The 16,343-nt window shown below is 35.7% G+C and overlaps 1 protein-coding gene across 1 annotated transcript in view; it reads right to left on the minus strand.

Moving 5' to 3' along the window:
- The window catches only part of LOC111052168, a 389,458-nt gene that overhangs the window by 269,597 nt on the left and 103,518 nt on the right, over window positions 1-16,343 (minus strand). The window contains exon 3 of the mRNA XM_039436353.1: window positions 3,423-3,618. Coding sequence (XP_039292287.1) covers window positions 3,423-3,618 — 196 coding nt within the window. The remainder of the gene's footprint in view (window positions 1-3,422; window positions 3,619-16,343) is intronic.

A 16,343-nucleotide genomic window follows, 5' to 3' on the forward strand; every position in this document is an offset into this window, starting at 1 on the left:
GTCTATCTCTTTGAAACATCGTCTATCATTATATTCAGTCCCACTAAAGTCAAAACTTAGGAATTCCAATATAATTCTGCCGATTTCAGAAAATCGTATCAAACTCCACACCATACGTCAACTTAATCTCCCCAACCGAGCGTGAGATCCCGTTTCCCTAATATAAAACCAACACTGAAATTTATAACCCTGTTACAAAACCGGTTACCGGTACTTCAGCGATATCCATTTTTCCTCTCTCTTCTACCCAACTGCAGCCCCATCCACCCTCTTTCTCTCTCCACATTCTCCTCACTTACATGCAGATACCACTTTGCATATTAAATATGTAGCGATGCAGAGACCGTTACATCAGATTCGCTAGTCTTTTTTTAGCCGAAAAAAGATTAGTCGGTACGAAAAATAGAGGAAGATGAAGCCATTATTTATGACAACGCCCACTACATAATAGCATGTTTGCAAGTTGCGAGAGTAACGAGAATTGAATACTTTATCCCTAGAGGATCTCTCATACATGCAGTAACTTCCCTTGTTGGAAGAGTTCGAACTCGAGAGAATACACAGAGCTCTTGAGAAACTATCAAATTGAAATCAATTATTACGAGTTGTGTACGCTTAAATTACAAATAAATTATACACTACACTCATTAATATTTGAATAGAGTTCTAAACATTGTATTAATGTGCATCAGTATTTGCATTCCGATATCAATATTGGAATAGTACACTGTATAGAACTATATATGCACTATACGAAATTTAGAATTGATAGGCGAATTTGGTGCACACAGTATCATATTCTGCAGAAACTTGGACTGGATAGAGTAGCCTACTGGTATACAGTACCATCCAATCAATACTACATTATGTTAGTGAAATAAATTAATACTGAAGAGTGGAATGAAAGTGATCGCTGTATCTCTGCTTGCAGTCGGAGATCTAGAAATGCCTCTAATTTTTATTAGGCTACATTCCAATATATATTTTTGAGGTAGTTAAAATGATGAGATTTATAGGTTTCCAGATCATCTTGTAAGATTAATTACTAATAGCAGATTATATCACTTAATCGCTGTAATCCCATTAGAAGCTATTAGATTGTATGATGATCTCTCTAACCAAACAGATAACAGTTTTTGATCAATCATCACGATTGGAATTGTTTTTGCTTCGAACGTAATCTTATACCGTTCGCTATAAGAAATTGAAGCAACTATTTTCCTGTTTTTATAGCCACAAACCGTCAGTTTTAACGGTATATGCTTCCAGTGTTGTGAATGAAGGCCGCACAATGTTATCCTGAAGGTCATGTGCACTTCAATGTCATCATAACTTCTTCATGTCGTGAGTCATCCATCAGCTGGCATGAGTTAGTGCATCTGCTATCAGTATTACTTTCCATAATAAAGTACTCAATCAATCAATCAATCAATTTCCATAGGTAATGTGGAAAACGGGCCATGAAACGTATGTAGATTACAATGTGGAGGTGTATTATTTGATGAATATTCATTCGGAATTTCAAGGTTATTGAGATTATTGTAAGAGTCAGATTAACGTTTCTTAGAAATACACAGTTCTTAACCATTTTTTCACATGCGAATTCCCATTCATCCATAGATGTTCTTATATTTAATATTATTCAATCTTGGATTGACAGGGCACAGAAATAATCATAGCGGAGGTGGAGAAAATTCATGGGAAAATAACTAATATGATAAAGGATGATTTACTAAAAAAATAAAATATTCCGGGAACAAGGCTTACTAGAGGAAAGGTAAGTTTCTATTATCACGTCACCCTCTAAAAAACAAAACAAGGAAATGCATAATGAAGCTAAAGAATGATACATTTTATAGATGAAATAGCCTTTCTCTCATAAATCTATGGGGTGTTCTAGCTAGGGAGAAACTGTGAACGGCCAACAAAAATTTTGAATGAAAAGTAGGAATATGAGAAAAATAGCGAATAATTGAGGTGAAAGGAGAAGGAGAATAGTTAACATTTTGATAGTCATAGAATGTTGTTTGAAAACATCCGAAAATATATTTTCTGATAAAAGAGAAGAATAGAAAATGAAAAGGAACAAGGATCAATTTCAATAGGTAGGTACTAGATTTGCAGCCTTTCTTTCCTTGCAGCCGAGGTTAATGGACGCAATCGCCTTAAAAGTTCTACAAAGGAAAGCATTCACAACCAACGACTTGTGGAATAATTATTTATTATTCTCGGTAAAGTTATAAACGGATATCCGTTTGAATACTAGCACCAATACTATGGTCGTAGGCGGCAGGACTTGCTGTGGCTTGAAAGGAGAAGGAGTTACCAGACGACCAGATCGTGATGTGTCCGGAATGAATACAGATGAGGTCCTGCAGACCTCTGGGGTCTCAGAGGCCTTTGCTCTGCTGACAATCGGAGATCGGGTGACTCATCAAGACTGCGATGCAACCAGAATACCAGCATTGGCAGCGAGGGAGCATTGGCACAAGTCGATTGAACGCACCCATGCTGCGGAATACTCTGCATAATTTCGCCATAAGACATGTCGCCAATGGATGGGGCATTGAAGTGCGATAGAGAATGGAGATGGGTTGAGACACACATTGAATTCATGTAAGAGTAGAAGATGTTGTTTGAGCATTGGACAGTGTATTTGTTTCTTGTCATTAAGCTACCCTTATAGAGAAGGCTTAACAGACATGCAACTGAAATCCTATTCATTATTTGAGCAAAAATCAGAATTTAGTAATCTTGAGTGAACTTATAATTTATCAATTTCTATCCTTTTTCAGCTAGTAATCATTCCAATGTTCTTATTTTCGAGTTTATAATGGTATTTTGTGGAAAAATAATTCATTTTATGGATGGTCGGTTATTCAGCACTAAAAACAGGAGATATAAACATCGAGAGCATTGCTAAAACATATCATTACGAAAACTCTGTATATGTAAACACTTAATTATGACCACCTCCTAATTGATGAGGGAGTAATTTTCTTGAGCAAATGATATATTAATCAATTCGAGGGATAAATATAGGAACGTGGATATTGGAATAATGAAACCACCTCCTCTAACTAATGATGAGGGTGTAATGTTCTTGAGCAAATGAGAAATGAATTCGAGGGATGACTATTGGAACGTCACGTCACGAACAACCACAATATATTCCATTGCAGCCCATTTTTGTATTTTTCTTCTTACAAACAAGAATAAGGCTATAATCTGTTCCGACTCAAATCTAGCTAATTTTTGTATGTAGAAAAACTGAGTTGGACAAGGAACCGACAGGGAACACAGTAGATACATTAATTTCAATTTAAGATTAACTTGCACGTTTTGAACATTTGAGCTATACATTTTTTCTACAATAATGACACATTTTTGTTATTTTTTGTGAAAATGTTTGTTTTACTCACTTGTACATTTCAGCTCTCGTCGAAGCTCGTCGGAGCCGCGATAGCAGTCGTTCCTGCCATCGCATAACCTGGATAATTCGTAGAGTTGCAGGACATCCGTACTTTCGTTCACTTGACAGCCGAAGTAGCCATCCTCCAGGTTCAGGAAGAAGATCTCCCGCTTTATACCGAAACCTATACCGCCTTGTGAGCTAGCCTGGAACAAAACAACAGAAATTGATCTTAGTAATATGTTGGGAACTTGAATCGTCAAACGAGTAATCTATAATATTTTGAAGGAAATAATTGGCTTATTCATGAACGGGATACGAAGCACATGTTCAACGCATCATCACGTCTGAATTATTGATCTGATTAACTCGAAATTCTGTATAAAAATTCCTAATTCACCAATTATGGTTATAGGCCTATTTTCAATTCTTTCATTAAGTCAAGTTTTTGATCGGATTCTTGCGGAGCACGGGTTACCTGCTAGGCTATAATATTTGAGAAGCACAGGTAGAATTTTAAATGTATTAAGCAATGTGCAGCCAGAGAAAAAAGGAAATTGAAAAGGAATATCCCTATTTCCTTTTCCAATCAGGCACATGTGGAGAGCTGAATGCTAGCTTATCAACATATCTCTTGTCAACACTCATCAAAGCCGAACACCTTTTGAACTGTATTTACAAAGCTTGTGTACACTTAATTTTTTTGTATAAGTTTTTATAATAAGTCATCATTCAGAGATTTCTAACAAAACAAATTATTCAAGACAGTTTCATAATTTCAAATCATTCTAATCTGAAAATTCTTTATGTATCAGTTTGTTATCCAATGCACCATTTATAGACAGCACTATGAACCGTTACGAATGCAATTTCCAAATTGCAAGGTTTGATACAACATGCGAAATTTATAATCTTCGCGTGTGACATTTGAAATGCACCGAAGATGGCATTGTAAACAACGAAATTTAGTGTTTTGCAGGTAGCGATTATCCACTTGATCTTTTTGGCCAGCATTGATTTCTCAAGAGCTATAATCGTGATTCAATTGGTGGACTGGACGGTGTATCTCCCGATTCGAATAGCGGCACTGTGTTATTAGCGAATGATAGAGCGGCCACCTCAACTCACAAACAATCTCAGTTCAAACCAAGAGGTTATGTCGAGTTCACGGAGGATAGATTTTCTGCCTAAAATTGGAGCTATGGAGTTTATATGTTTCGTGAATGGTGAAACTTTGATCTCTTCTTCGTTTTTTCTGGCTAATTAATATTACATCAGGATCACTTAGCAAAGAACAAACTTCTTAGATTTTGAAATAAATACAGTATTACGAGTACGATCCTCTCAAAAAAGCTCTCCATCTTCAATTTTCACGGCCAATATTCATATTAACAGAACACAACTAGTTACAAATACCGCCTCTATTATGTGTAGAAAGTTGAGCCAACACCTCGTAACTAATACAAGTTTGCTTGATTTTAGAAGTTTCATATAACTAGACGGCCTCATTCCTATAGTAGATTTTGCATCATGTGCAAGTGAAATTGAAGTAGAAAGTACAAAGTAAACAGGTTTGATTTTTATTTCTTGCAATAAACTTTTCATTGCATTATTAACTCATTTGCAAAGTGAAAACCCATGTTTAAGTGCATTAAATGTTGATTCATTGATTGAAATTTCTGAGATGAGTGAACTAGGTAATCATTTACCGCGAGTGAATTTAGAAACTTTGACAGCTTCATCTCAGTCTATTAAATGAAACCCAAAATCTCCATCTCAATTGAGTTCTAAGTATAAAACATCTTGTGGCTTATGAAATTGAACAACTTCATGATAGACGAACCACGATGAGCTGTTAGTTTAGTGAGAAAAAACCAAGTTCGTGATTAACCGAAAAACTTTAGTGAATTGAAAAAGCTACTATTATTGATGTACATCAATAATAACATGAAAACTTATCAACATTAGTCTAAGTGATAGAATGGATAAATTGCAAACAGATAAAAATGATCAAAAGTGAGAAATTTCTTGGCCTAGCCATGCAATCTCCAATATGACCGGAAGATACTTTAATAATCGGCCCCACTGCTACAAATGAAATATAACGGTGAACATGATTTACGATTTAATCCGAAATCTTAACACGTTCGACCAGGGTGCTTATTTCCAATTGAAACCTCTCAACAATCCAATTAACCACATCCTGATACCAAAGTCTCATTGCTAGAACCAGAAAGAACGGCAATTTTTCTTTCCTCCAACATAAAAAACTGGTCCCTAAAAAACTTGATATTATGTGTCTGTGAATGTCGAAACAATTTCGACCAGAATGTAGTTAGCATTTAGTGTTACAGAGGTCAATTGAGGACCTTTCTTTGCAAACTCGATTCGCACATTTCTCATTTGATTTAAACCGGTAACAAATTTAAAATTCGTAAGGACTCGGATATTTGCGTTATCAGTTATGAAATAAAGACAGATGTTATCTGAAAACTCATGAGGGCTGTCTTTTGGCAAGCAGCCTCTTGTTATGTAATGTTCTATATAATTCCAGTCTAGATGAATATTGCATACGAATATTTAATCTCATATTTCATATAGTTACAATATTGATCTACAATATTATATAACTACTCATACTCAACACAGGTCACAAAAATCAAACTTCTGGATCTGAATTTTGATTTTACAGCTTGAAAATTATTTTATTGAATATCAAATAATTCAATTATTGACGATGGATACAACAGCTATGAAGTAGATTATTAAAAGTGATTCCGAGTAGTGAGATAGTAAACTACTACGAATACCATCACAAAAAAACATAACTACAGTATAGAATGTACTGTACTACTACAGTATAGAAGAATTAGTGAAGTCGAAAATGATACAACGAAGAAGTTTGAACCATCACATCTCATAAACAATCCTCACGAACTGAAATAAACATTATAAAATACTTTCAGGATACACAGTGTTCTTTACAATTTTTCAAGATCTTGATGCCATGTAATGTATCTTTAGCAATCTTCAAATATAGATGAAGTGACCATCCGAGTGTTATTGCTAAATCCATCAACTTGTTTATCAATTCTATCTGTAGCCGTGACATTAATGTGACCTTTACGTTTCAGTGAATATTCGCCAATCAATCGCCCCAAATATCACTCGGACATCTGCAATGAATTATAATCGAGATGCAAGATCTCCACAACACGAAAAAATGTTGCTCGAGAATAATCATTATTGAATCAACAGATTGAATGCCAACATGGAAAGTCAAGCGGAATCTGAAAATGCTTACCAAATATGGAATGTCATAAAAATATTTGACATGAGAAGGAATCAAGATTCAAACGCAGCTTATCCTCTTCCACTAGATTATACGAGTAGTATTGTGTCATTAGAAAAATATCTGTATTTGCATTTGCAACACAGCATAATTCTTAGTTACACCTACTGTTAGTTTAATTAGTTATTAGATTCATACTGTTCATAATTTTTCATTTAGTTTACAGTATCTACAGGATATACGCCTACGTTTCCACTTCATTGCATTTCAGATACCAAAATTTTCACCTAATAACCATCATCCTGCTGCTCTCGACTCCATCACTCTGTAGCCTTCATCTCGGCGTTTAAGATATAATTATTGTCCAGACGTAAATAAAATATTCGAACGAAAATTACAGTCCAATCCATTTTTGAAGAAGGATATAAACTATTATCCCTAACATTAATAGCAGTATTATTGAAATCTCTCAGACTTGTTCATTACATTCTAAAAATCAATTTCTCTGAGAGTACTTGTCAACCTTGAACTTGGTTTCATCAAATGAAGCGAATCGAAACTGAAATACTTGGAAGAACGCGAAGTAAGAGTGACAGAAGAAGATGATGTGCTGACAAGGATGCCGAAAAGAAAAGTTGGAGGGGAAACGGAGATGAAAAGCGGAGGAGGAAGGTTGAAAAGAAGAGTTGAAGGGAAATGAAAACGCAGAAAAGAAAAGTGTTGGCGCAGATAAATATAGCGATTGAAAAAGTGACGAAAACTCCATTGTCTTCACGACGAAGCAATCACCTTTCTGTTGCTCTGCTGACTCAAGAGTGAAGATGCCTGCTAGAAAAACTATCAACTGTTCAGGGTCAACGATACTGGAGGGAAACAGTCGAAGAGGAAGTGGAGGAATGAGGACAAACAATTGGAGCTCAGCTCTCAATGATGGACGCAATTCATGAATGGGATTCCTTCTTACTACACAACTCTGGAATATTCCTACACATGATGTGAATGGTCGTATCAAAGTTGGATTCTTCTGGAACCTTTCACCTTAAAAGATAGATGAGAAGTCTATGAATCAAGTGAGATTATTTACAAGAGTGTGATTCATTTTCAGGTTGCAAGAGTGGATAGAGCACTTCTATAGCCTATACAGACCATAAAGGGGAAGACCTATGGACCAGTTAACTTTTCTTTACCTGTAATGTCTTCCATGCAGTATTCAAACTGAAAGTTATTTCATAAAAGTTTCAAAGTAAGTTCATAAGTTATTTGTCATATGATGGATAATCTTCAACAGTTGAATGAAACTAGCGAGAGGAAAGTTTGATATATTTCTACTGTTATACTGAATAAATTCGTTTACAAATCTATTCAAAGGAATTTCACCATAAGCAACATAGTTACGTTGTTTTGAAGCTCAGGAATAACATACTCAATCCTTGGAAACAGTAACAGTCTGAAGGCACTGAACAATAGAATTCGGTGCATAGGCCTATAGTCTGTCTCTTATGTGGTATTATTCTTTTGAAGATTGTTGAGCTACTTAAGCGCAGGAGATCTTATTTATTGCATAAGAGTTTTCCAGAAAAAAAGGAACAGAACATTTACTGGGAAAATGCAGTCGAACGTAAAGTGAACTACCATTTTGCATTTCAAATCGTCCGCCATTTGCCATGAAATAAGGCTATCTATTCGACTGGACTATTGTCGGCTATTTTCCTTACCATCCCAATTCACTGGTCGAGTCCATTAGGCGTAATCATTGCCTGTGAAATGGAATAATGCTGTTCCTCTGAATGCTTTTGTTCATAAAAAAGGTTATGAAATCATATTCAAAAGAAGAAAAACATAACTCTTGATAACTCTGCATTCACCTGCCTCTTCGAATTAATCATTATTGAGTAATCATCAATCAAATCTAGACTTTTGTTTGAACTGAATATTGAATGCTTCTGTTTGAGATATTAATTATCGATCCATTCGAGAGAAGCTCCCAGTTGTCTCAGGAACCAATCATTGAATGAAGCTCACCAATCATCACTTAAAGAACAAAGGCATGTACCACAATAAGTGAATCTTAGGTTCCAATTCAATCAGAGCATTTTGGATGTGAATTGTATAAAATACTAGGAAGCGCGAAGTTACAACGTTAAAACTACTTAGGATGTGAATGTAATTAGGAATGAATAGTGCTTTAGTATTAAAATATATATTTTCATCATTACCAAATTACATCAGGAGTGTCCTGAATCGAAATATACGGAATACTGTTGGCTACACTAGTTTACTAGCTTAGTCACTTAGAATTTTACCACCCATCTTTGAGAAATTCAAGAAGCATTTACATGCTTAAACGAAATTTTTAACTGTATTCTTAACTCTTCTAATCGATTTCTACGGTACCCTACTTTACCCTAGACCTAGACCCTACCGTACCAGAACCCAATCTACTGAAAGCGCCACTGTTTTTCCCCTCACAGGTTCTTCATTCACTTATGCTCTAGAAAAGGTGTGAAGCAGTGATTTATCTCGCGCACTAAAAATCAGTTGCCTGCAAATGCAAAGATCCTCGGGGCGTATTCCAGCTAACAGTTCATATTACTCGCAGTGAGGGAGGGAGTAGGGTGATTGATAGAGCTATCCAACGGTCAGTTGGAACTTATCCAAGTAGAAGACACACCACTTCTTTTGCACTCGGTTGATATTTGATGAAATATTACTTTCTCGAATGCCGTTAAAGCTTCAAGGTAGATTAGTTTTGCAGACGCTCGAGGGTGACCTTCACTATCACATGACATTTGAACAATCACAACTTCGGATCAAGTTTCTTTCTGTCGCTCTGCGGTATTGGAAATAATTTATTGTTGTCACATTTTCTAAATTTGATCGTAATTTTTCATGTTGTGGAGAGATTTGAGTCAGATTTTGAAACTGGAAGTGATCTTTCCAGTTGACACAACTGGACTGAATAGAACATATTTAGAAAACTAAGACTAGGAAAATACAACGTTAAATACTCAGTCATCTAGATAAACTCATCATCCATAATAATATTGAAAAATACGGGACCTTAAGTATGGAAACTGTTCAAAATACTCTATGGGAACCCAAAGAGCACCCAAGTTGGACTTCTTCTGAATTTATGTGCAACATTTATTGGTCTTGAAAATAGATTGATGGATGATATTTGTTTCATCTCTACTTATAAATGACATTCCAAGGGTATTTTTACTTTTAGTTAAATATATGTGAAGTTAAAGCGAATGTGAAAGGATGTTACAGATTATTATCATGATTTATTTCCAATATCATTTAGATAAAACTCCAAGCCTATCACGTTTTATTTCGAAAGAATATTACCAAATAATAATAATGAATTCTTGTTTACTTGATCTATAGGATACCAAACTGTATTCTTGTGGTAATTTTACTGTGTTTTTTTAAGCTTTTACTTGTTTGAATTCTCTATTTCAAGGTGGAGGCAGCAGACATTTTGAGACTTAATAGGATTCTGGAATAGATGTGAATGAGCTTCTCAGAAACTATTCAAACGATAACTCCATAAAGCCATTTTCAAGTTTGTACCTGAACCTTGGGTAGTGTCTTCCTCTAGGAAATCCTCATATCGTGCAAAGTAGACCATTATAATGCAGACTGAGCTTGTAAGAGGATTATAAGGAAGGAAAAGGATAGCAAATGAAAAATAACACGTTACAGGATGCGGTAGGCCTATTCGTCTTTTTCCAAGGTTTGCAATGACCTTGCCTATGTCCGTGAATATTTCTCTGCATGGTCTACTGACCAGAAAACCTGTCAGTTTGTAGATTATTATGACTAACCTATTATCATCCATTTAACGTCTTAGTTTTTCTCAAATTTCTGGACATTCTGGCACATAATAATCTTTCGTATTCAAATAATAATCTGTCGGATTTTTCTGTATTGCCAAAAAAGCATGACAAAGTTAATATGAGGAACGAGTATTTGAAATTTAGTAATGAATCGAGAAACCTGCATGGAAGAACAAAGTAATCGATTATTGTGAAATAATCTGGAATTTTTGATCATGGGCATTGTAGAACGGGTGGATACTTATGCTCCTGAGGAACATTACAACAAATTTGCAAATTTCAAGCAAATAAAATGCTTCGATACCCCAGATTTGCATAGCTGTATCAGTTTGCACCAGTGAACCTAAATTAAGCTATTATTTCCAAGCTTGATCAACCGTCGGCGATACAAATTACACAGTTTTGTCATATTTCCAAAAAAAACGTTTTAGTTTTGAAAACTGTACAAAATGTATAATTGAAGTAGTAGGCGTATAAATACACGGTCATTTGGTACAATCTAAATTATCCCGCTCCATTATCATGCATAAGCATTAAGTTGGACAAATTCCTGATTGCCCATGAGCATAAATATTCATTTGGTGGAAGATTGGTAATGGAGATTTGGATTGTTAAATTATCAGAAGCAGAGTGACATCCAAGGTGAGCATGTCCTGTTATTTCCATATCAAATAAGAAAGAATAAAAGGAAAATCAGTCTGAAGCAAGGCACCTTTACAATAATGGGTGGAACAACTTTTAGATTATATACAGACTATACTTAAATATAGATATACCTCCCTTACATGTGACGAATATAGAAGTAAAGAAGGAGTGACCGATAACTGATGAGGAAAGTGGTAAATGTTACAAAATGAACTAAGCGACCATCTGTGCCATAAATTTCCTCCAGATCCAGCCAGAAATTACCACCACGATTTTCCTTTATTTTCCCAACAGAAGTTCGACCTTGGAATTTATTCATGTTTCCATTTTAAGTTGAACATCTCACCGGATGACCTTGAAGGCGAGACGGCATCATGCAGTTACTGATGCAAGTCTCCTAATTTCAGATCCATTTATAGACAGGTGAGTTATCATTGATTTCATGATTGAAAGGAAATTTCAGTCTTGACATTGTTTAGGAGTGAGATTTTCCCTCCCCCTCTATTTTCATCAATAATATAAAATATAATTGACAGCACTATCAGAACTGAGTGAATCATAATCACGAATAAGAAATCTATTTTCAATGGAAAACTTTATACGAATAACATTATATTATATAGTATGAGATAGAGCACATCACATCATTTTCTTTACAAAGTAAAAGTCACACAGTTAAATTCAGTGCGTCAAGCCATTGGATGAAATTTGTTGTTGCTTGATGCACCTTGTCAATGTTTCCATTAGAATAACATTGAACTTAATAACTTAACATGTTGAGAAAGAATTTGTGAACACCACTTTTGAGGAGCGAGAGCTGTATTTAATATCTGGAACATCAACGCTTTGAGTGATTGATTGGTTTTAGAATGACTACAGACAAAATGAGCCAAGTTTTATGGGAGAATAGCAATCTTCTGATGCTCGATATTATTCATAATAATATTTGATTCCCTCTCCGCAACAAGGTCAAGTATTAAATCTTTACCACTACAACAGCTCCTTTATTTGTTGACAATTCAAATTCACCACTGATGGAAGCCTACAAATGTACTATAACAAATTTAATAGTCCACAAAGGACCAGGGTAGATCACTCAAACTAAGCCAAGAAAAATTACACATTCCCTCAGTGTAACTTCCAATTTATATACGCTCTAAGCACTGACATTAGGGAGTAAACAACTCGACCAGTAGTGGTTGAAGGACCCTAGTTCTAATCTTAAGGCGATTACTCTTTTGTGAGAGGACCTACCTGCAGCAAGTTCCGTGTCGGCAGCGTCACGTCACGACATTCACTCATTACGGGGCAAAAAGAGCAGATTTTTGTGTCCTCTCCAGGCCCAATTTAGATCTGGAAATTTCACGGCTCAAAGGAAGCAGCCGACAGTAGTCAAGGAGTCTCACCCCAGAACCTTGCGCTGCCGTAATTCTTTAATGACTGATACTTTTTTGAAGGCGGGGAATAGGTCCATCATGATGTGTATTCTTGATTTTTTCATCAAGTGGCAAAACATGAGTTGATGCTGCAGAGCATTCAGGGTCCAGCAGATTTCGTCTGAAAAGGTTTTTTGCGAGAATTGATATCGTTTGGGCTGGTTTTTTGTGTGAATCACTGATGACAAAACTAGTGATCTGGAGTGTTTCTTTTCTTAATATACTTCGAACGACGAAAAGATTGGTTACTAAAAAAGAGCATGGAAAAAGTATACTTTTAATATAGTAACATGAAAAAGAAAGAAAAAGATAGCGAATACCATTTTAAATGATAACTCTCAACAATCCATGTTATTTTTATGTGAAATTGGTGTTGTACCGTTGGAAGTTGTATAAATAAATAAATAAATTCCTCCCGCTATCACCCTGAGAGAGGGATACCCCAGGTGAGACTAAAGTGAATTTCTAATTCAAGTTCTCAAGTCTTGAGATTTTGAATAGCCTGATCTTGATTCTCCTCTCTCTTGTTCACATTTAAACAATTTCTATTAGAAAAATCTTAAGTTGTGATGAAGTTATTTGAAAGAAAGAGAACTAATTTATCTAACTTCTAAGATTCATTGAATAATAAAGAATTAACCATTGAAATTAATTTTATTGTTATTTTGATTTTTTGAATAATAAGAGAAGATCCTATCTCATAATTCACAATATCCCATAATAGAGATTCATCAGAACTGAGCCGATGTTCAAATAAATTGGATTCTCAACTGCCATACATCTCTGAATGAAACTTGTCAGATTGCGCCGGAAGGTATACCTACTGTGAGGTGGAAGATAACGCGGAATATAACTCACACTACTCGATTCCAAATATCAACTGTCAAGTAGAAAAATGCATCCTTTGTGAACAGCTTTTTCCTGCCAGTTTGATAGCTCCAATCTTGTAGCAGGACCAGCACACACCCATCAATTTGCTAGTTTGAGACTAGGAACATCATTTTTATCTCTTGTATTATTTTTTGATAGTTTTGAACTTGTAACAGCATTCAAAACACCAGGTGGATTATTTTTCTTGTTCAATTTTGATACAAACCTGTTACAGTTTACTGTCATTTGGATATTTTTGATAGACTCAACTCTAAACCTTTTGTTCATACTCTCACAGTGTCTTGTCTTGTGAATAGCAGTCTGAGTCCTGCAACACATCCTAAATCCTGCACTTCTTTCTAACGTTATTCTATTTTACATGCTCTTTTTCTTCTTGGATTGTTTTATATTCTTCAACAGTTTTCATCCTGAACTGTAGTAAGTCTTGAAATAATAGGTCTTGTCCTGTAACACGCACTGCATCTCTTTAAAACTTTTGGATTCTTTGTCCAAGTTTCTGAACAAATAAATAATCCGGAATTGACTGGATAACACATGCTGCACCTTTTTGAAACATTTAAGATCCATTTCTTCGAGTCTTGTAACAAATAAATAATTCAAACCAAACATTTTCATAATAACTTTCGTTTGAAGGTCGGCTCTCCCTTCAGCTTCACACTACACGTGTTTTCTCATCAGTGTGACTAGTGTCCCGCGGCATAAACCGTCCCTGACTCTATAACGTAATTGACTAGAAACAGAAACAAAACAAGAGACAAAAGAATTACACCTTCTCGCCACCTCAGCCTCACCATGAGAGGTCCATCCTATTATGAGGTTTGTTGTTAAAAGGCTACGGACCCCGACGGCGAACAATGCTGCCGAACCATTCTTTTGTGGTCGCATCTTTGAGTTATAGCCTTTGGATTTGAGTGGACACTGGACAGTGGTCTATTTGCACAATGACTCTTACCCATTCAATGATAAGAAATGGCGCATTGAGATCGTGAATCACTGTCCTAGGGCACTTCTTGTATCAGTTGTTTTGTTTTCTTCGATTATTACCAGTGGGCGCTCAGTTCTATACATGTTCAAGCTGTGCTACTAACACGCTGTGTTTTTGAGTGGGTTCTGGAAACTGGGTGTGAAGTTTGGAGAGTTTCACACCTTGGGAGGTCAAAAATCAAGAAGTGTTCTTCCTGATTCAGCTGTATTTTGAGAGTTTAAAACCACATTTTGGAAACGCATATAAATAGGGACAAGTAACTGTATTCACTATCCTAATCTTTAGGATGAATTATCTTTTCGCAACCGTAACTTGAAATCTGGAGAACAGAATCGACTATGGTGTCTCATAATTTGTAAAGCTGTTTTTATACCAAAGTTATTGAAAAAATGTTCATTTTTCTCTCCTCATAGATTCCATTAGATTAAACGGAGCTTGACAAATACATATGCTCCAGTCATCATGTGTATGATGAGTTATGTTCAATCTCAGAGAATCTATTAGGACGAAAAAAATGAACATTTTGTTAATAACTTTGGTGTAAACGCAGCTTCAGAGTTCTCTCATGAAATCTAGCAGAGAACTAATCAAACAGTTGATAACCTCACTTTGAGGCAATTCAAAGCCACTACTTTATCTCTGAGCTTAATTTTCACCAACTTTTGAAACACAAACTCCACTATATTCACTCATTATTCTCAAATCAGTATAATGTGTATAATCTTTAAAACCGAAGAGCCTCTTCTTACTCATTGATTCTGTTATTCGAATATCAATAGTGAAAAATTACCTGCCACGTGTTTTAATCCGATTGATCCAGACCACGCCAGAAATATTTCTATTCCACCGACACATGAAATACATCTTTGTAGTTCTCTGACAAATATTATCTGTCTTATTTTCACGGCTGGAGATCGCGTCTCGAGCCTAGAATGTCCTAATTACCTTAGCGTGTCAAAGTTGATAGAGATGCCACAAATTACACCACTCATAACGATTAGTATTATTATGGAGCTTATAGCTATGTACTTCCTAAAAGATATATATACCCTATACCTTTGCCCACTCATTCGCCGCATATTTTTAGACACGCCTACACCCCACATGCAGGAAAAATGATGCTCATTCCAGTTGTCAATCAACAAATTGCATCTTTGCTGGCTGGCAGGCGCCAGAAGTCTCAATAATATACTTTCGTTGAGTGTCTGTTCACCTTGAAATCTATTTTTTCCTTCCTCATACTCAAAAAACATTATTCTTACAATTTAATGGATTGACACTGGTAGTGTTGTCAAAAGAGAAGTTCATCTACCATGGAAATGTAAAATAATCTATCATTAATATTGGAGAAGATAAGCAAATTCATGTAATGGATTCAGATCCAGCATATTTTTTCATTGCGGATGATTCCCGCATGAGCTTTATGCTTGTAATGGTAAGGGCGTGAGTGATTTTTGATAAGATGATTGAAAACACAAAATGAGGGAAACCACATCTAGCTGTTTGAAGAATGAACAAACAAGTAAACACATGATTCAGAAACAGTATGAATGGAAATCTAACAGAACTTCTAGTAATCCGCTGGATAATGTTGGTTCTCAGCCATCCTAACCTATAAATTAGACCGTCACTAACAACAAGGCGTTTTAGCGGCGTCTTTAGACAGATAATAGAGCATCAACAATAGAGTACCGAGTGAGCCTATCAAACCTGATATTAAGTTGTACAGTGTTCTCATAACGGTTGTGATTTTGAGGGTCAATTGGTGACGGATGGCTGAACACATATATCTAGAGAAGGTTCCGAAAGGAACGCTTTGCTGAATTTAATTGCCTGGTTG

This window comes from Nilaparvata lugens, chromosome 10 (assembly GCF_014356525.2).
Source record: "Nilaparvata lugens isolate BPH chromosome 10, ASM1435652v1, whole genome shotgun sequence".
Lineage (NCBI taxonomy): Eukaryota > Metazoa > Arthropoda > Insecta > Hemiptera > Delphacidae > Nilaparvata > Nilaparvata lugens.